This window comes from Aythya ferina (genome assembly GCF_964211825.1).
Source record: "Aythya ferina genome assembly, chromosome: 12".
NCBI lineage: Eukaryota > Metazoa > Chordata > Aves > Anseriformes > Anatidae > Aythya > Aythya ferina.
Genome location: NC_140308.1, coordinates 6,439,617 through 6,462,146, shown reverse-complemented (window position 1 = coordinate 6,462,146; position 22,530 = coordinate 6,439,617). Strand labels below are relative to the sequence as shown.

At 35.1% G+C, this 22,530-nt stretch overlaps 1 protein-coding gene across 11 annotated transcripts in view; it reads left to right on the top strand.

Annotated features, from left to right (window-relative positions):
- The window catches only part of WWOX (WW domain containing oxidoreductase), a 563,654-nt gene that overhangs the window by 121,598 nt on the left and 419,526 nt on the right, over positions 1 to 22,530 (top strand). For 6 of the 11 annotated variants that reach the window (XM_084533267.1, XM_084533274.1, XM_084533268.1 and 3 more), the window contains exons 7-8: positions 805 to 990; positions 4,672 to 4,936. In XM_084533267.1, the coding sequence (XP_084389393.1) occupies positions 805 to 990; positions 4,672 to 4,936 (451 nt within the window). Of the gene's footprint in view, positions 1 to 804; positions 991 to 4,671; positions 4,937 to 7,017; positions 7,073 to 12,221; positions 12,305 to 13,240; positions 13,267 to 22,530 lie in introns of those variants that run through there. The other 5 variants (XM_084533265.1, XM_084533271.1, XM_084533273.1 and 2 more) reach the window with 3 other exon arrangements.

Genomic DNA, 22,530 nt, shown 5'->3' with positions numbered 1-22,530 from the left:
CTTTAAAATTAGAGTATATGTTGGGTGGTTGATTTTGTATTTGTCACGGGATTTGGTCAATTACAGTAAAGATGATGTAAGTTAGAACATGCTGCTCAAACAAATGCAATGATTTAAATATTTTGATGTTAGGATGTCACATCTACTAGTACACAGTGTAGGGGTGAAAGGCATTTGTTTGCCAGGCATTACTTTCTGTAACCTTTCCTATTTAATTATTTTGGAGCTGGGATGCCAGATGCAGACTGAAGCCTGAGGTCTGCAGCTCTGTTACCTTTACTTAGGTCTGTTGCATTGGATTCTTACTCAAGGACAAGAATACAGTATTATGGCCCAGCTTTTCTTGGTCATGAAACAATCTAGTAAATGCAGATCTATCTGAGGTCTGTGAATGAGAGCCTTTGCTGTGTTGCACAAGTATTTGAAAAAGGAAAGAACAGGAAAGATGTTTGTCCTTGGTCTTGCTATTAAGACATCCTTCTCTCACCTTGGTGCTCACGGGACTGTTTTTCACTGTTTTCCCCTCAGGCTTTTGCAGCACTTTGCTCTTCCTTAAATACACTTTCCCAGAGGTGCCGGCAGCATTGCCAAGTGTCTTAGCCATATCCTGTGGTGGGTTCGTTGTGGGGCCAGCATGGGCCAGCCCCCACCTCTCCTCATGGAGCCCAACCCTGCAGCCTAGGCTTTGATGCCTACGCTCAACGCACACATTGACCTGGTTCACTAAGGAATGCAGTTAGATGTATTTCACTGAAACTTCTCTCTTGACTCAATTTTGTTCTTTAATTCTTCTGATTATTCAAGGCCTCTTCACATCCTGATCTGCAATGCTGCCACTTTCGGTGCTCCATGGTGCTTGACAGAGGATGGCCTGGAGTCCACCTTTCAGGTGAATCACTTGGGACATTTCTATCTCGTCCAGCTTCTGGAAGATGTTTTACGCAGCTCATCTCCTGCAAGGGTTGTGGTGGTGTCCTCAGAATCACACAGGTTGGTTAATGTTATGGTGTTCTTTTGATTTCATTGAAATCTGCAATCCTTAAAACAGAAAATGGCTATGGTGGAACTGCAAAAGTTTTAAAAAATGTTTTAAAAATGTTAATGTGTTTAAAAATGTAAAAGTTTTTAAAAAGGCTCTGCTCTAAAGCATTTGTGTTTGAATAATCTTTGTAAAATAGAAGGGTTGCCAGTGTCTGGATGTTACTGCATTTGGTTCTATTGCTGTATACAAAGTGTGTTCTAGTTTTGTAATAATATGGAAGTATTTTTTGATCATTCTTTGTATGAATGCAGATTTTCACCGCATTTCAGAACACTTATTGATTTTGCTAGGAGATGGAATAATAATTGATTAAATCTGAATGGCATGACCTATATTGATTTGTCATTCAACAACTTCAACATCTTACCAAGAAGAATGTGCAGTTATTTTAGCAGGAGAAACAATGCAATTAAAAACTGCTAGATGAAATCCAATTGTTTTATAATGACAAATTAGGGAATTCAATGCAAACATTAGCTGTACAATATAAATGGGATCTAGTATAGTTAATACATATTAGAAATCTGGCCATGCCTCTTTTGGTGAAAATTTTAATTAAAATATTAGATGCTCATCATTCTACTGCCATAAGAATTACAGTTGGCAAAACAGACATTGTGAGATTTGCCTTATTTCAGATGTGCTTGAGGAGTTTGTGTTAATAACTGAAAAGAATGATTTAATTTAAATTAGAAAGTTTCTTGTGGTGCAAAATTAATACACCAATTCTGACTTCTAGTGGACACAAGCCACATACTGGCTTCTGATTTAGTTCAGGGACTGATTTAGTTCAGATTAGACTATAATGTCCAACTTTAAACGTTTACCGTTGATTATTTTCAGTTCTGGTTGTGTGTAACAGCTCTAGCAAACCCAAAGAAAGAATGTGTGTGTGTGTTTTTTTTTTTTTCCTGCCTTCATATTTTTGAAATGTTTTAGTGACCCAGAATGAAGCTTATTTTTTTAATCACGTTTCCATAAAATGTAACCCCAGGGACCTGGTAGAGAGAGACCAGCCAAGGGTCAGGCTGAAACCTTTATCACTTCCAAACACAGGGGCTTATGGTATAAATGACACACTGCAGATAGATTTACTTTTACCATTTTAAATTTATGATGGCTGAAATGAAAGGAAGCAATAGAAAATGCCAGTAATAATCCTCCCTGGTGTTAAAAGACATGAAACGTCTAGTAATTAGGTGGTAACAAAATCTGGACATCCTTATCTTTGGAAATCACACCAGGTCTGTGAAAGCAAGTAGCAGAGTCCTGTTAGGAGTGAGGAAGGCTACTTGCAGGGCAGGCGAGATAGCTCTAGAAATAAATCTGCCAACTCCAATCACTTGCCAGATGTGGATGGCACAATGGGATACGTATAAATGAGCTGTTATTTAATGGGAGATTATGTTGAATTGTCAGCTGCTTGTTCCCCTTTGTAAGTTTGTGTCTGATAGTATTTTAAATGACATCTTTGTTTTTCACTGTATTAAGCATTACGTATAACCAGAACTCACAACTCTGGACATCTTTATTTGTTTTCAAAAACATTTTTTAAAGTTCTCATTGCTAACTCAGTAAAATCAGCAAAGGTTTATACAAGCCCATCAAAAAAATAAGTAACAGTCTATGTTTGAGAAAATAACAAATACAACTACTTGATTTCCCCCTTTTTGAAGGGTGCAATTCTTGTCATATCTTAACATTTAAAATGGCCATTTTAAATTACTTTCTTTTTGCCCCCAATCTGTTTAATGGCCAAAAGCTGGTGTAAGCAGTTAGTTTAGACATTAGGTATTATTGGGCAGTAGTACTTTCTGACCTACTTGAGAACTCTGAGCTTTAAACTACGTTGTAAAACAGAAGTGTTGGTATCTAATTACTCCCATAAACCTTGGCTGGATCTTTTTGCTAGAGTCAAGACCCCCTGTTAGGGGAAAAATAAAGTCCCATGTTTGCAGGAAAATATTATACTAGACTGCTCAAAGGCAAAATATTTATTTGCCTCTCTGATTCTTTGTTCTTTGTTAGTTACTTACCTGGATTCATCACAAATGAAATATATTTAAATTAAGCTTTTGGGTACTTTAAGAATGTCATATTAAAATCTGAATAATAAGTAGGTTGACTTTCCTTCTGTTTTTATTTCTGTGTAGTTAATTTGATTGTACAGCTCTTATCCTACTGAATTCAATGAGATTGCCAACATAAGTAAGATTGACTCACATAAGTACCCTTGCAGGACAGGGCTGAAATTATGCCAGTGTCTTTCCATTGTACAGGATACACAAAGTATCTTATTTATAGATTATTTCTGGTATCCTAAGTGGTTACTTGAGGAATGAATATAGGAAATTCCTCCCAGAATAGTCCTGTTAATTTCAGAAATGTATGTTATTTAACTGAAAATGATGAAAGAGAAATTTTGTTGTTGAAATTGAAGGACCAATTCTGCAAGATACAGGACATCCTGGATTCCTCTTCAGTTCAAATACTGTAGCTGCTTTTCTCTACGTGCATTATAATTCTGCTCACAAAATGGATATAGAAATTCCAGCTGATCTCTTCATTTCTGGCCACGAGATGTAAAATTAGTAAAGATATTTTAAAACATTTTTCTAGTGTGTACTATAATTATGTTTATCCCTGTTCTCCCTAGCTGATTCTGAAAACTCAGTATTAAAAAGAGCTTGCTAAATCCATTTTATTTTTAGTAGCTCTTCTGAGTGGAACAAAGGTCTGTAACTAAATGTAGTATTTTTTTCTAATATACCAGTAAATTGATAAATCAAAATTGTATGAATTTGAAAAAATACTATATTAAAAATTCCTTTTCTTCATCTAAATGTCTTTAGAATATTCACTACTTTGTTATTAAAAAAAAAAAAAAAAAAAAAAAGAAACAAACAGCTGGTGTTTAATGACTCTGTCAGACCCAATTAAAAAACATCAACTAGTTACTTTGATTTGTGTTCAGCCATGCCATGGGTATACTTAAAAACATTATACTCTGCCAGAACTCATTTTGGCTTTGTTTATGTTTATCTTTTAAACATATAAGACTATTGATGGCAAGTTACCAAGGTTATAACCCCTTTATATTCATCAATTTTTAATCTAAAAAAGAGTCTAAGAGGCAGTGAGACCCATCCATAGTTACTTGAACACTTAAATGAAAGTGTGCAGTATATGAACACTGGATGAAATAATCAGGGGAAGGGAAGAAGGGGAAATTTCTAAGACAGTGCTATTTTATCCTGCATTATTTTCTGCAAGTTATTTGTGCTTTTGTACTTATGGCAAAATATTTTTCAGGCTTTAAAATAATGTAATTCATAAGTTATATACAATGCCTTTAAATCATTATCATTAAATCATTAAAATATTTTTTGGACTTGTTTTTATTTATTATTTACATTTGATAATTATTCACTAATTTTACTGCTATATTGTATGTGACTATTCCTTGGGCTTCAAGCAATTTCTAGTAGATACTTGCAACTGCTAAATTAGCTGTTGTTTTATCTTTATTTTTTATTTTTTCTACTCATCTGTCTGTCTACATCTTATGTTGTTCTTAATGAGAGTGAAATTAACTGTGGGGTATCTAAGGAATATGTCCTGTTTTTTAGATTTACGGAAATTAAAGACTCCTCTGGAAAACTCGATTTCAACCTGCTTTCTCCATCTAAGAAGGAGTATTGGGCTATGTTGGCCTACAATCGTTCCAAGCTTTGCAATATACTGTTCTCCAACGAGCTGAACCGACGCCTTTCTCCCCATGGGGTGATGTGTAATTCAGTCCATCCTGGAAATATGATGTACTCCTCCATTCATCGTAGCTGGTGGGTGTATACCTTGCTGTTTACCTTGGCTCGACCTTTCACCAAATCCATGGTAAGTGAATGGCTTTTTTTTTTGACTGTATTTTACACATCTTCAGTTTTCAAATCAGGGGAGTAAAAAAATCCAGATGTATGTATTTGCTTTGACCTTTTGCCTTTCATAACTACAACCCTGATTCTAATGACAAACATAATGTCAAGATAGTGAGTGCTCTAGAAAAGGATACTTCAACCATTTAAGATTAAATTTGTCAATCTGCAGTGAAGTCACCATGTTAGATGGATTGCATGACTGCCATGTTTGAGTATGTGACTTTCACTTTCTGTGATTAAGGTAGTTGTGTATTTTAGGTGTGGGATAGTTTAGAATTATTTTGGTGCTAAGTACATGTAAAACATCAAAAAAATTCTTTGGTTTTTAAGTGGAATATGCTTGACTGCATTTTTTATGTAAACAGATGTCCTAGTTAGAAAAGATACCACAGGCATTATTAATGGCTGAGGGAAAGTGCTTTCAATGGTAAAAGCACTTTCATTCATATTTAAAAATAATAATAAAAAAAAAAAAAACAACGATTTTCTTGATTCTTATAAAACACTGAAGACAGGTGGGAGCTTTCCCTTTGTCTTCACATTGGACTTTGGATTGGGATGAAGATGCAATGAAAGGCTATGCTGTTCTTTCATAGACAACGTTAAGAAGCTTCATTATATAAGAAATTTAAGCATCTCTAGTGTTTGGAGGCGGTTATCTTATTTCTTGAACCTCTGATACAGATTACCTTTAAGGAGTCGGAAGTCATTTTCTGAGCAGAAGATGACTTTCACTTCATTGAGAACTGGGTTCCTTTTAACATTATTGACTGTTTCTCATCCTTTTTCTTTTCTGACAAAGAATGATATTACTAAAACAAGAACAAGGGGAGGAAGTCTCCCTTGAATATTTGGAGCTAGGAGTCAGGGAAATGAAAAAAATAATACCCCTGCAGAACATAGCAATTTGTTCAGGCCTAAATGAGGCCTCTTTTACATAGGATTTCATGACTGACATGAGTAGTTGTTGTGTAACATAAATTACTGTCTCCTGAGCTGGTGATAGAGACCAAATTAATGGCTTTTATTTGAAAAAGACCGAGGAAAGAATTGTAGCTTAATCTATGACATAACCTCTAGAAGTTGAGCAAATCACTGGTAGAGCTTGTATATAGAGCTACAAAAAAAAAAAAAAAAAGGATTGCTTGTACATTGAAATCCAGTTCATAGTGAGATAATTAAATTCATCTTAATTTTTACTGGGTTAATGTAAGTGGAAAACACATCTTAGAGTGTTTAAAACTTTTGTTACGTGTCCAAAAATGAACAGCTTCTTGAACAATACAGAATTTTCAGTAATGTCCATGGAGCAAAAATATAAGCAGCCTTACTAGCGTGGTATGCTGACAATGAAGCAGTGAAAATAGTCCTCACACCTCTAACCTCTGCCTGCAGTTTGCAGCCTGTACATATGCAAAACCTATTTACATCCATGAGATTGGTGAGTGAGCCTTCTGGCAGCTTGGGACAAGTAATAATGTCTTTCAACAGCATGTTTCTTGACCAGAACTTTTAAAACTACGTTTCTGCAGTGTTAGGGATAGTTTATACAACAAATTCTTGAAGTTCTCCTGAGAATGGATAAATGAATGTTATCAACGTCCAGTGAAAAGGATCCAGTCTGTGGAACTTTTATGAATTGTTAGTTTTATTTGCTCTGACGTATTTTCACAGAGGAGCCTTTTGTGTTTGTTGCTCAGATAAACTCATCCTCTAAGGAAAAAAGTGAAACACTCAAGTTCATTTTGAAGTCTTTAAAACGACTGATAGATTTTTTGATAGTATCTTTTTATGGGTGGTATGTAAAAGGGAATACAAAATACAGTACAAAAGATACCAACACTGAACAACAGCGCACCCTAGTCCAAGCCTAATTGCTTCAGTAAGTCCTTTTGTGTTTGTATGTAATTCACTGAGGTTATCTGAATGTTATGATGGTGGATATGGATGAGGGTAAGAGTCAGTCTCGTAACTCATTGTGATATTAATTTTTATGTACCCTTGAACCTCATCACTAACCTGGAGTAAATTTTGCTGTAGATCTTTCTGTGGGCTTCCTCTCAGTATTCCCGTGGCAACTCACTCCAGAGCTTAGGTGAGTTTTTTTGGTCAGAATACTGGGTGCTTACCTTAGAGCTTATAGCTGCAGTCCCAAGGTTATGAACTTGCCCGTTCCTGTGGTTTGCAAGGATGTCTGCATTGCACAATGCAGCATGATGCAGCAACATTTAAAATGGTTGCAACTGAGCTGGGTCCGTACCTGGAACTGAGAGATCCATGTCAAGTCTCTGAGGAAAGAGGTAAGGTTTATCAGTTCAGGCAGGGTGCCATGCAGGTACAGCTGTACCAGGACTGTGGCATGGGGAGAGCTTAACTCCTCTGGAGCCAGTCTGCGCTCTTTGCTACATTTTGAACTGTAAGAGTTCCTGGGCTTTGTACGGATACATTCACACATATACATACATGCAAATGTCTATATATACACACGTGCGCGTATTGACTGCAGCTGCACCTGATTCTAACTGGGGCTTTTCACTGTATTTTAGTAAAAGCTATTCATTAAAAAAAAATAAAAAAAATACTTTGTATTTCATTTCATTAGATGGACTAAAAACATTTCTTGATAGTGGTGGATAGGTCAGAATAACACTCATAGTTACAGCCGTTTTGGAAATTTTGAAGCTACTTGCAGGAGAAAATTAGAAAATATGTTTGTTTCCCTACTAGTTTATTCAGAAAAATTGAATTCTTGTGTTCTATTCTGGCTCCAAGTTACTACTAAGAGCATTAGTCTTCATGCTTCTGACTTAGTTGTCATCATTCTTTATGGCCCTTATAAAATTATCTGTCCTAGCAGTTTAGTAATTATTTTATTTCCAAGAATGAACAAATACATAGTGTGTATCTGAAAACTTTTTATTTTATAGTTGTTCAGTTGTTGAATGTTGAACAGCTCTACATTGGTTAATGAGGATGTAATATTTTCTTCAGAAATGCATGTTATTGCATACTGTGAATCTCTATTTTTGGGAGAGGTCATGCAGCCTCTGGCACGTGGCTCTTGGGATACTCAGCATGACGGAACTTAGCTTAGGAAACACTGCCGGTAGCTGTTCAGTTTTAGCTGATTCCCTGAGGCACTGAGAAGCAGTGTTCTAATATCACACTTCTTATTTTTCTGTTTGCTGTTATTTGTTGTGACTACAGTGACTCAATTTCTGTAATTAGGATGCTTCACAAAGTCATGCAATTTAAAGCTTCTGCTTAAGGAATAGTGTTGCAGATCACCCTTCTTTATAACCTCAATTTCCTAAAACGAACAGACATGTTTAAATACGATTGGTCTGTCTTTCAAGTGTGAGCCTTTTAGATATATAATTTTATTTGTTTCTGTAAGTGGCTCATACCTTACTGAGAGAGGTGCAACATTTCTAAACCTGTTTATAAGTCCTTACAGCACAAAAATGATAGCATGTTTGTGCTGGCTATAACGAACTTTTCTGTTGAATCACAGAGAGCTGTCTGGACAGCTTTTGAAACATAATACAATATTTATATTATTGATGGTTATAGGTGTACAGGAAGTACTTATATTAAGTAGAGCACTGGAAACTGAAAGACTATTCCTTTTTTTCCTCCCACCTCTTTCAAGATCTAGAATACACACGGATTTATTAGACAGAACTAGAGAACAAGTACTTTTTGTAAAAAGCAATAGTAACTGCAGCTCTACTAATGTTCTCTTTTACTTACCTCTATATAATTACTCATTAAATTGGAAAAAATCTTACAGTGTAATTAAATGTAAATTGAAACAAGTGTCCACTGTAAATAACAGATTGGAAGAGAAACTCTGAAAGGAACATATGCATAGGCCATGCAGATGCTCAGTTGGTTTGATCTAAGACTTTAGGTTTCTGTTTTCTAGTGTTTTTTTTCATATCCCCACCCTTCCCATCTCTTTTTCCCCTTATCCCCCTTCTCTTTTCTCTTCTAGAAAGTTGGCTGAAAGCGAGTTTAACTAAGTGGCTTTTCTGTTTGTTGTATATTAATGCTAATCATTCAGAACCCATTTCATTTTTTACTAGTTACACAGAAGATTAAAATTAAATACGTTTTTTTGTAAATTTCAAGCTTAAGCTGAATGTTATCTAGTGTCATCCCCAGATGATTTTGTGAGTGTACAATGGCATATAAAATTAGAAGTAGAATGCTATTATCGCACACTTGTGATAGTCTTACACTGAACCAAATATTTTTGTTGGCAGGTAACAGAGCAGAAAGAATATCATGTGTTGGAGTAGCAAGAGCTTAACAGATGTTTCAGAGAACTAAATTTTCAAATCCTTTTACATTAAGAAATGCCTAGGGTTTCTAGAAGTTCTGAGAATATTGGGTTACGTTTCCTGTTGCAGTGCAAAGCCAGCCATTGTACTAGAGTTTTAGCAGATGTGTTACCCCCTTTTAATGGTTGGGAATAAAATATTGGTTCTGTTGCTGAGAGATAAATTACAACTAGAAGAGCTCAACCTGTCACCCTTAAACCTCCAGTTAGCCACAGTGAGACCATTCTGCTCTTAATTTTTCAATGTTTAAGAGGCTGATACTTGAACTGCACTTTGATTTCCATCTCTTTCCCCAAAGATAGTAGCTTTTCAGAATTGGATTTTGTTTTTAAGATATTTGCTATTGAGAATTATAAGGAATATTTATATTTTTAAGGGTTCCAAAGTCCTTCTGAATGTCTTAGTTCATGTAAAACAATGAATTCTTGTTGTTCTGATATTATCCCAGGAGTGTTTTAGGCAGTTGGCATGTACTTCAGTGCTCATGCAGGCAAGAGGGAAACCCCTGTGCCTACAGCTGCTTCAGTGGTTTTTCTTTTGCCATACATTGCAAGTGCCTAAGTTTAAATTTCCTGTGATGATTTGCACTCAAACCTAACATCTACTTAGAAATTCAATTCTGGCAAGAAATGAATCTGCACCTAGAGGAGTGACTTGCTTCTGCCTAATGGTCACATCTGTTTGTTTTTGATGGAAGCTCAAAAGAGACCTTACAGTCTCATCATCATCATCTCTTCTCTTTCTCCTCCATTCTTCCCTAAAGAAGCAGAGATCCTTTAGAGTATTCCCTCTCTAAGTAAACGTTTTTGCTGTCCAAAGATCTGTGTGGGCTGTGTTGAATTGATCTTGGCTTCCTTTGCTGAATTCACAGTTCAGGCCAAATTCTGCCCACAGCTGTGCATGAGCTGCTTTGAGAGCAGTCATGGGCAGGGTGGGTATATGTGTGTTTCAGACTGGATTTTGGCCTGCATTTTCTCTGCAGGACATTCTTCAAAATGCGTTGGGGTTTCTTGAAAAGCAATTGGCAGCTCTTTTTGAAAAGAGCCTCCCAGTTTATACTTGATGAAAATGGCAGTTTCTTTTCTCAAATTGGAGCTTGGGTAGAAAGAGGAAGGGACTGTGAAAGGGGATTAACTATCTACAGAATACTAGCATTTGTCATGGAGTCTGTTATTTCTTTTGGAGAGTTTATAAATCAAATAAGCAATTCTTCTGTTTTATATATTAATGTCCAGAGTGTAAATTTTAAAGTGATGCTAAGCAACAGCTCTCTTTTTTAACATGCAGGTTTGTGGAGTGTGTCTCTAGTAACATGGGGAGGACAGTTATTTTGCTGAACCCTAACAGCATACGCTTCTTTGCAGAACATTGTCATCATATAAAATTGACTGAATTGGGTAAAAGGAAAGAAGGCATATGTGGAAGAATATTTTGATTGATTGTAATAGGATGGTAAAGTAATACCCTCAAAGTCATTGTTAATCATTCTGGAAGGACAGTGCAAAAATTCTTCCATGCACTTAGAATTTGCGTCCTACCTAGTAATAAAATGTCATATAAGCTAGCTTATTATCAAACCTACATTTAACTGATATGTATTTTAACTTCCTGCTAAAATAAGCGTAGCATGAAATTTGAGGGTAAATTAAATCAGTTCCCCATAACCCTCACCACAGGAATGGAAAGTCATTATGAAAACCTATCCACGTGCCAAACAGAACAGCTCAGGGTCTCTGTGCAAAGCAGTGCTCAGGGGGGAGCAGTGGCTGTGGAATTTGCTGTGTCCTGCACACCCTCATAGCTCTTTGTGGAGCAGTTCTGTTATGTCCCATAGTTTTGTGGAGGAAGTAAGGAATTTCTTCCTCTCCCCCTAGATCCTTGCAGAGTTTCAGAATGTCCTGCCAAGTATGTGGGCTGCAAGGCAAGCACACATTCAGTTCATAACGTTTTATATTACAAGTAATTAAATTAGAATTTGAAATTAAAAAACATATTTCCTCATTTTCAGGCTGAAAAGGCCTTCTTGGATTAGAAAGCTATATATACACCTTGTGGAATGTCTGCATACAGGTTTGAGTTGCCCACAAATGCTAATCTTCTGTGCAACCTCACATCCAGCCCCAGTCTGCTCCCATACTGTCTCCATCTTGAAATCTGGAAAAGATTGGCCTCACAGGTAGTCAGAAACATATAACAGAGTAACTTTTTCTGAAATTTGCTGAAAATCAGTCTTGCATTCAATTATTTTCGTTTATTGATTCAGATTGTTACACCATCTAGAGTCAAATGTCCCTATTCAATAATGTGTGTGTGTGTGTGTGAGATTTGTGGGGTAAGCTGTGTTATAAACAAAATATTGAGTGCTTAACAAAAGATTTTTAAGTTAATCTTTTTTATTTTCTCACTCTGTTATGATTTGCCCATGATTTCTTTCTTATCTGAAAATCCCAGACTTTCCTTCACTGTATGTTTTCTCCCATATTATTTTGCAGCCTACCAAAGAACATTTCAAGTTCCTATTATTTTGTTATTCCTTCCGTTTTACTTGCCATCACTTGTAGAATACACTGCAGCTGAAGTGCCGTGCTGTTTCTGAGCTGTTAGGCAGCACTGATCTGCTCTGAGTATATCTGAGGAACCATAAGGAAACAAATTTTACTTGTATTTGAGTGTTGAGGTGCTTGGGTGACAGGAAAGATGTTCCAGTCTAATAGTAAAAGGATATTTAGCCTTTTTTATTCTTTTTACCTTTGTATATCATACTACACTAGCTATTAGGAATTTAGCTCATCCTTGTAAAAGAGTTTTTATGTGCTTAGGTAGTGAAATTCAGTATTTTCAGAATGCTTAACATTCAGAGGGCTTTTTGCTTTGTTTATTTTGCATATTTCTATGCAGGTATTCTGTTTTTCTTCATCAAGAATTACAAAGAGATGTGGAAGTCAGTTGAAAATGTTGAGTTTTAAAAGAAGAGAGCTCTCCTTTTCAGTGAGTCTGTACTTTCAACGCTCTCTGAAATTCTATTTTCATGTTTTTATTCTGCTTTGCCAGGAAAGAAAATAGCTAATAACAGCACTAAATAATATTCTGGATTTATATGCCTCCCGTGGCCTCCCTTTCTTCTCCTGTCTTGATTAGAAATACATTCTGATTTTTCAAAAGTGGGTGTATGCTACTTTGCCACATAGATAGCATGGTTGTGCACGGGTTTGCAACACATCTAGTTTTGTGGCAACACAAAATATGCTTTTTATTGTGTAGTTTACATAAATCTAATATTTTCTGACAGGAATTGCTAAGAAAAAAACAAGACGTTTAGCATACAGTTTGGTTAAAAATTAAAGATTGGGAAGGTGTATAAGGGAAAATGCAGTGAAGAACTCTTCTGAATGTGTTACATGAGTTGTATAAACAGAAAAATAAATGTGTGTTTTCATATTTTTTCTGTTTTTAGCTAACAGTATTTTGCTGAGAATAATCTGGTTTACAATTTAGTAATTTCCTGTATAAACAAGCAAGTGATCTTAACTGTCAGGAAGATATTTTCATAAAACTAGAAAGCAGTAGAAACCAACTGTTTCTACTGCTTTCATACTTTTTTTTTTTTTTTTTTTTTCACGTGCACATGCACGTGGCTGTTAACTTTGGAAAAAGGCAGCTATGGCCTGAAACAGTTTTATGATATGTACAGGACCAGGTCTTTTTAACGCATCTCTGAAGTAAGGTAGTTATCCTTATGTCGCAACTGATCTTCCTTGGTCCGTTCTTAAAACAGCCTTCAGATTTTGCTAGCATGCATTATATTAATATTTTTTACAAGGTTCAGTAATAAAAAGTTTTTTTTAATAGAAATAATTCTGTGTATTTGCCTTGAAAGAGCTTCATCTTTGACTTCTTACCCTGTCTATCAGTGACAGGTGCCAGCTGAAATTACCTCGTGTTGCTGAAGACCAAGTGGGAATGTGCCCCCTAGTCTTCCATTTGCCTTTGGTTGGTTGCAGAGCCCTCTGGGCACCCAAGGCCCTCTGTTCCCACTCTGTACAGTTGCTGCAGTTAAAGTGACTCAAGCCCTCTTCTTATCCCAGGGTTTCTCATTTGTGTGCCTGAGCAAGGTCACTTAGACAGTTTGTTGTAAATAACACAGTAGGATCCAGACCTCCTTAGTTACCAGCTAGCACGTAAATCACAGGATTATTCATTTTCTTTAATAACAGGAGAGCAATAGAGATACCATTATTATGAATGAGATATCTGTAATCCAAAGCATAGTCAAAGCAATGCAGTGTGTTTATAATGATCAAATGATCTGTTGCTTATATTCTAAAAAGATTTTAGTCTCAAATATTCTCAGCAATAAAACTTGAACTTGTAGCTAGCAATGACTTGGTAATCACTTTTTATAAAAAAGAGGACTTTCAAAGTCTTCTAAATTAATACGACTTTTAACTTTGGACAGTCTTATAGCTACTAGGCTGTACCGCTAGCAAATAAATTAAGCACAGACAAATGCACAAGGCACTGAAATTTAACCAATTATTTTCACCTATTGAAATTACGATGCTATGAACAACATGCAATGTGAAAAAAAAATCTTGTGGGTTGAAATGTAAAATGATACATCTGGGTTCCAGTCAAAACTGTTGCCATCTACCAAATTGTAGAAGGCATGAGAAACCCTAATTACTAAATTACGATTACAAAATAGAGAGGTGATGGAGTTTATCAGCTGATGGCTTTAAAAAGTAATTCTGCTTCATTAGTTTGCTTTTCATTTGCTCAGTTTTCTTCTCTTAAATCAGTTTTCATATTCAGTTTAGAACTGGATCATTTTGGGCTAGTGATTTTTTTTCACGCCAATGTAAGTCTTCAATTTATTGCTAATATGAGGACAAAAGACATTCAAACTCCTGTATTGCTAAACTTTGAATTGGGTCTTCTTGTCTATGTCTTGACTCCTCAAGCAACTAGGCAATAATGCATCTTTTATTTCCTCATAGTGGCTTTCTTACTTGTATTCTCTATACATGTATATTCCTGCTGATAATAAAACTTCTAGGAAGCCCTTTAGAAAAAAAGTTGCTGATCCATCCATACATCTACAGGTCAGCAAAATCAAGTTTTTTGGACAAAGTTTAGTTTTTGTCTCTTTGACCACTAAACGTTAGAATCCTGTGCCTAAACTTGAAGTGGTAAATGGTAAAAATCATGAAGTTACATAACTGAACATTGTTAGCCTGTCTCATTTTGAAAGGATAACTTTCAGAGCAATATAAACCTTGTGGATTCTAGAACATGGTTTATGTTTCCTTACATTTTTTGAAGTTGTTATTTATGAATGAACAGATGTTCAGGAAACCCCAAGCTTTTATTGGCTGTATTTAGAATAGATGAAATATAAAATTGTTTTAAAAAATGCAGTGTAGATCCTATTTTACAGAGCTATCATTTAAATAATATTTCTTAATTGGGGGATGCAGTGCTTAGTTACATTAACATTTCTCTAGAACTCCTTGGATATCTGAGATGCTTTACCATAACATGGTCTTTTCATTTCTCTATCATCTTTGAAGAGGTGCCATACCACTTTAAACAGTTCACCAATCAGTTTCATATGATGGATTCTCTTTAATCATTTACATTCAGAGAAAGTCAAATATTCCTTAGGAAGCCAAAGTAATCTAACAGAATGTATAGTGTTTGTGCAGCTGGATATCTTATTTATTTGAATTTCTCAGGGAAATCTCTTCTGACTTTAGAAAAAAGATGGAAGAGTAAACAGTAAATGTGTCCAAGTAATATGAGCTAGAAAGTTCTGTCTTTTAGAGCAAAGTCATTAAAAAAGTATATTTGCAAGGTCCAAAAATAATACAGTATATCAAATGTAGTGTACTACATAATGTTTTTTCAGTGTTCTCACTATTTTTACATCTATATATGTGTGTATGTATCTATCTATATAAATGAAATATATACATGGATTGTTAATATATTTAGTATTCCTGAATAGGTGAGCACAATAAGAGTCTGTTTTCTTGATAAAGTGATTCATCTGTTTGTTTTCTGTGTGTAACCCGTCATTCATCATCATGTTGGCATTCTCTGGACATGATAACTGCATAACTGAATTAACATTTCTAAAAACTTCCTTGCAAGGAAATGTACAAATAAAAGATGTGTTTATCTAGGCTTTTGGGAGGTATCCTGTTGTGTAGTGTTCCCCACTAGTCGTGTTTCTTGTTGCTGTCAGTTCTTTCTTCCACCATTTACTATATATATGTATGTGTATGTATCTTTTTTTTTTTTTTTCTCTCCCTGATGACGTGAGGGGAAGTGTGTGGCTTTTTTATTTGTCATGAGTAGGAGTGTAGTAATTTTCTTATTTCTAAAGGCAAGACTCAAAAACCAGGATGGTCTTTGGCCAGTTTGGAACATTGGCTAGATTCCCACGTGGACTTAGACTGTTAGGAAGTGTGTCTAATTTTTCCACTGGATATCCACTAATATTTTGTAGTTCAGTGCCTTTCACTTTATATATATCACTCTCTGAGGTTTATTGAAAAATATAGTTAGATCTGTTCAAACCTTGAACTTCCTTCTATTGTAGTTCTCATTTTTTTCTCTTCCTGCACCTTCTTTGTAGGTAAGCATGTATGTGTCTACAAAGAAAAGTGAACATAATACTGAATTTGTTCTGCTTAGCTGAGTGTAGATATTCACAGCACATGATTCAGTACTTATTAGTTTAGCTATAATTTGAGGATTTTTAATCTGAGAATTTGTGAATTTATTTAGCTGTTCATGTTTCCTTTGACACTTAAAATATTTCAGTCATTTGGATTTTCTGTTCTCTTTATTTTGCTGTTTCTAATTGTTACAATAGTAGCATCAATCCTTTTTGGCAAGGAGGATGATAGTAAATATGAACATCATAGTCAAATTCCATCCATTATTTTAGTGACAAAATGTTTTTGCAATTACTAAATATCACTATGGATATAACACAATCTTCTATGCATGCCAAAAAAATCTATAGAAGATATTTGAGGATTTTATTAATTGCAAAAACATCACATTGAAATGAGATAAATATAACAGTGTTGGATGATGCATACAAATGTACTTTAGTGCATTTGAGATGTGTATTGCTTGTGTTTCAGAAGAAATTGAAGCAGGCAAGGAAGTTGAACCTTACTGTGAGCGTGTTATTCATGTTGGATCCCACCATTGTCTTTTATGACACATGGCTGGCGAGATGCTTAGCTGGTCATGAAAGTATTTACTCATGTGTTGATTACTTTTATATAAAGGAACAGATTTGATAATCCTTGTACTGAACTGGCACACTTTTATTTTTTATTTATTTTTTACTAATTTCTGATTGAATAACTTCCATTATGGGGGGAAAAAAAAACACACACAAAAACAAACAAACAAAAAAAAAAACAACATTGAATAACATCTTGGGTTTACAAACTAAACATAAGAATACTTGGAAATGTTAGAATTCAAATTTTCGTTTGAATTCAATGCTCTTGACTGTAGGTATTTTTTTTTGTTAAGAGTTAACTTGTCTGTCACTGTAATCTATTAATAAATTTAATTATTTGTTTTCCATTTTGCTAGAAAATTGGAAGTACCGTTTCTTTACACTGAACAGCATTAAAATTAAAATGTTGTCCTGAAATGTCAAACTTGCATTATGATGAATACTACCAGTACAAGAAAACTAATTTAGCACTTCAAATAAAACTACTGTCTTGGCAGTTTTTTTTATGATAATGACTTTGTAACAGTGTCATTTAGAATCTGATTGTCTAGTCATGTTGAATAGTGCATCTCATGTGATATAGTTCTGTTGATCCAACACTTAATTAAAGGAGGAGAGGCAAGATCTGCAAAGGGATATTGGGCATCTTGGTGCTCCTTGGCCTCGTGCTAAAGAGACTGCTCACTGCTGCAGAGCAGTGTCTGTGTAGGAAAAGAATTTCCCCATTGCAGTTCCCCTAGGCAAAGGTCCAAAATGTCAGTGCACATAGGTGGGTAGGCATGGTTGTGGAGTGATTAGGCACCAGAAAAGAAAAGTCCTTCAGTCTTTCTTCTTTGGATCTGGGCACACATTGTGTTAGGATTCTGCTAGTAATCTGACAGTGTCAAGGTAAAAACTTGTGATTGTCTGTATACTTCATGATAATAAATAAACGTGTTTCCCAGAAAACCTTTATTTTTGATTTTTGTCAAGAGTAATCTGAAAATGATTTAGCTCGATCTGCCAAGAAGTATGGTATTACCCTGTATTGCATGATTTTAGATCTAAACACAGATGCATTTTGTGATCTAGTATGTATAAAGTGAGTTTCTTAGTCTGCTCTTCCTCTGAAGGTAGTGATTCTGTATTTGTAAGAAAAAAGAATGGATTAGACTCTTCATTCCTTTGATGAGAAATGTATGTGAATTTCTAACTTTTAAAGGAATTATAGTAGAAAATATCAACAAAGCTGACAGTTCCATTGGTGGTATAGTATTTTTGGTCTCATTCTGGGTTTATTGCTGTAAAGGAAATATTTTCATATAAAATATCATTTTATCAAACATCCAACACACCTTATTTTTGGTGGGTAGGTGAAATTTATCATTAATGCATTACCTATATGCTAATTCAGTAGACGCTAATGTGGCATTTTAAATGGCCTTCAGCTAATGCCAATTATGCTTCTCAGAATGCAATGCAAACTGTTGCTTGTCTTGGAAAATCAAAAACTCTGCAAGCGCGCTCAAGGTTTGCAAAGCTGAACACACAACTTTTTCCATTGCTAGGTTTACTCTGCCAGTTTACAAGGTTTGTAGATCTCATTACAGAGTTTGTAAAAAGTGAAGCCAACTGCAGGACCCTTTTGACTAGTTTAATCTGAACAATTTTTAAGATCAGTATGTGGTGGTGAGATCATATCAATTCATTTTATGCTTTGAAAAAGCATATTTTGAAAGGTTCACAAAAAATGTATTTTTTCCTTCCTGTCCTTTTGTCTTCATCATGTAAATAGCTAGAGGAATGATTCTCAAATTACTACAGACAAGACCTTGGATTTCAGACTAAGTAAAGGGATCTTCAGTCTCATAGGTGACAGTTTTCAAAAGTTCCAAGTGTGGTCAAAAATATATTGATGCAAGCTGTTTTCCAGTTTTCATTGTAGCAGATCTTAATGGATGTCAATTAAATATGTTTACATATGTACTTACATTTCCCACCAACATATAACAACATGTGGAGCATATAGCATGATTTATACTGACAGGTATTCACTGTTGTTCAATTATTCCTTTTACCCACACGCTTTTGAATTATGAATTATATCAATCCTTAAATCTTTGTTTGGTTTAGAGAAGGTTCATTTTTTTCCTCTTGGCACACCATATATGAACTAGGAAATGCTCGTAGTTTCAGCTGCATTTAAGGAAATATTGTTGCAAGGCTTTTATATGCTGTACTTCAATCAGCTAGTGCCAGCAGTATCCCAATAGAAAGACCCTCAACAGACCATTTTCAGCATTTTGCTGCAATTAAACTCCTCTGGTTTTAGCCCTCAGGCAATTTAGTACCTTTTTACATATGCACATTATGAACTTTTGACCAGGGCCTAGTAGTCATATATTAGATAGCAGCTTTTGAAAGCAGACTTAACAAGTTCCTCAGAGTATTACAGTTGGAGTCAGTTGTGGAAAAGGTAATTTAACCAACTTGCAGTGAGGCCATTCAGAATCTTACTGATGATCCTAAATATGTCTCTTTTTTTCCTTGTTTCCTCTGGAAGCTGGTAGCAAGAGCTCTCAAAGAATGTGATTGATCTTTTATTCAGTAGCTAACGAGGGCTGTGATTCTATTAGTGCTCTACAAGGCAAGGGAATAGTGATTTAATGAAGTGTCTAGTGAGCTGGTCATAGATTTATCCTGTTGTCTCTAATTTGCAGTGCCGTTGTGAGTGTAAAAGAAACTGCACTCACACTGCCATTAGGCAGGTATTTCCTTAGTAAATTGTTGTAAGGTCAGGTGTAGTTATCTTAGAAAAGGCAATGCCTTACCTCCTCAATGTCTCAAGATGACAGCCGCTGTGCTGAGCTCTCACTGAAGCGGAAACAAGAAGATCAGAGGTCCGTCTCCAAGTCCCCCTTAGCTGATGCAGGAGCAGATGAACTGCCAAGTAGGACTAATAGAGTCATAATTGGTGATTAGAACTGGAAAGGTGCAATAACATCTTAATACAAACTGGCGTATATTATAGTTAGTGTCAGTTGTTGTAAAGTTACGTGGTAGCCTGAACTAGTTACATTTCCATTTTTTTCCTTTTCAAAAATTGAGGCAATGCATCCTAATAGTCACAGTACAACAAAAATAAAAGAACATCAAAACTTGAGTTGCTTTAAAGTGACATTAATGTCTTTTCTACATTTACTTGGGCATGTAACCTGTCAGTCTTATTCAGAAATTGTGCAGTAAAAATTGCCATAGAACTATAGATGAAATAATCTCATAAATATGCTTTGGTTTTCATTTAATTTTCACTAAATAGTGGTTTTTATTTCTGTCTACTGAAGGCTACTGACTTTTTGTTCTGTATGTCTTTGCTAATATGAGATAATATTTGGATGATGCCTATGGGATTGCAAATCTCTTTTGCACTGGAAATTTTTCACAAGCCTCTGAGTCCAAGTTAGCCAAAAAAAAAAACACTTTCAGGAAGAAATTATCTTTGCATGAATTGCATGATAATTTGAGAAGGAGGTGAATTATGGTATACATTGCCAGGCAGCTCAGTATTACCTATTTCAATCAAAAAGCTATATTGAAAAATAAGGAAGCATACATGTGGTTCTTTCCTAGATTAACACAGAACGATAGATAAATGAATAATCTTGAGATTTCTATGGTGCTTCCTGGTGGCAGATGGAGAACTCCCATGTGCAAAAGTGGTCAAAGCTGACAATTAGAGGGAAGGCAATCACAAATGAGAAATTGGGATTGTTAGTGCAAATGTGTTTATGTGTCTGACACAAGCCTGATTGGGATCTCAGCCTCATCTTCAAGGCTCTGTACAGGTAGAGAAAAGTTTCTGATGCAAAATCCATCAAATCTGATTTAAAGTAAACTGCTAAAATTTCCAGTGCAGCAGATGAAACTTGAGTTACATTAAACGACAATAGCAAGGCAGTGTCATGATAACTTATATCCTCAGGTAATCATAGCACATGAATCACCAATAATGTGTTGTGCTCAGATGGATGATTTTGTTTTTGCAAAATAAAAATATTTTCAGTTGGTTGAGCCATTCAGTCCCTGTGAACTTGACACCCTATGGGATCTCAGAAGGGCCCTTTGTTAAATATACAGATGCACTTAGTCTACAAAAAGAGGTACCAGGCTTTTAAATGAGCAGCAAGAGGATTTAAAACAGTAAGTCAAACTTTCTAATTTCCTAATATTGGCACTCATGTTCCTCACAATCTTATTAGTATTTCTCTCTGCTGATCTACCATTTCATCAAAAAGTCTACAATGGAACTAAAAATCTAAGCCTTTTAGCCCATAGATCATTGCACTTGGTAAATGGCTTATTGTAGATTAGATAATGTGGTTCATAGCACATCCAAATCAATAAAAGGCTAGTCTGAACATAGTAAAGTGCTCTCAGTCTGATTCTTTTTATTAAGTATATCTGTCATGAGAAAAATGTGAATTTTAGTCTTTTTTTCTTAACTTTCTTTAGTCTTTTTTTCTTCATATCAGAAAAAGGCATTGCTTAAATTTCTGCATGGTCATTTTCTTCCTTAGAGAAGATCTTTTCCATAGAATTTTGTTTTCTTTAAATAAAAATTAAATAAATTGTATGACAAGGGATAAAAATATTATGTCGGCAAAGTTAGATCCTAGTGTTCCCATTCATGTACTACTCCAGATACTAAAAAATAAGAATTTATATGTTGAGTATTGAGTGGTCTCTGTGGAATAAATACTTCTAGACCTATTCTCTTTAAAAATAAATAAATAAATAAATCCTGATCACCCAAAATCACCAAAATTGTCAGCAACAAATGGAGGTGGAAAATGCTTTTATATGGGAGAATTTTGAAAGAAGTATTTTATTTTGAGGACAGAATTGAGATTAGATACCAAAAAAATCAGTGGCATTTTAATCAAGGGTAGTATAGGCCCAGGATTCACCTTTAATCCTACAAATACTACGTGTTTAAGTTAAAGGCTCTATACAATAATAAGAGAAAGCAAGGCAATAATAGCTCTGAATGTGTTATCAGAAGGTTTCTGGGTTAACAGTGCACAGCAGTGGAAGGGAAAGATTGCTTCACTGGTAGATAATGGCTTTCATCTGTCCCTCACATCTGGAAAAGTATCTTTGCAAGCACAAGGCAAGAGTAGTGCTCTTGTAGAGAAATGTCTATACAGCTCATTGCCACATCTGCTCTATAACAAGTATGGAGAGAGTTTTTGCCCCTTCTAGCTAGGGGTAGACTAAGTATGCAGAAAAAATGAGTGGCACGATGGGAACTAATGGCTGCATCTGCCATTAGACTTTCCATACACTTTTTTTTTTTTTCATTGCATTTTTGTATTTTCTTATTTACATCCTGTGCTCCTGTAGCCATGGAGAAGATAAACAGAAGTTAAGAAATGCAAAAATGCCAAACTGCTGAACCTGCTCAAGAGCTTGTCACAATTCACAGTTTCTCTAATAAATGTTTTTAAAAACTCCATTCAAAATCTAGTGAATAACTTGGATTATTTTTTTTTTTTTGCAAACAATAAAGTCAGATTAACTGTAATTGGCTGCAGAGAGATGCTCTTAACTTATCATTCTTCGACCATGTTATTGACCAGTATGTGTTTGTCCATGTTGTTAATAATTTATCCTTTGAAAAATCTATGTGCATTATAGTCTTTGATCTTCTCACAAATTTCAGAGCTGAAGATACTATTTTCTTTTTCCTTTTACATTTTTCCTTTCTTTTTAAAGAAATTTTAAAAGAGAAGAGACTGGAAAATCATTTAAAACTTTTTTCTGTTTATTTTTGTGGGAGAACATCCAGGTGACACCCATCCTTGATAATGAGAACTGTACATACATACAGCAAGAATATATATGAATAAAAAAATCAAGGCAAGCTTACTGTACTTTGCAGATGAAAAATATTTGAAAACA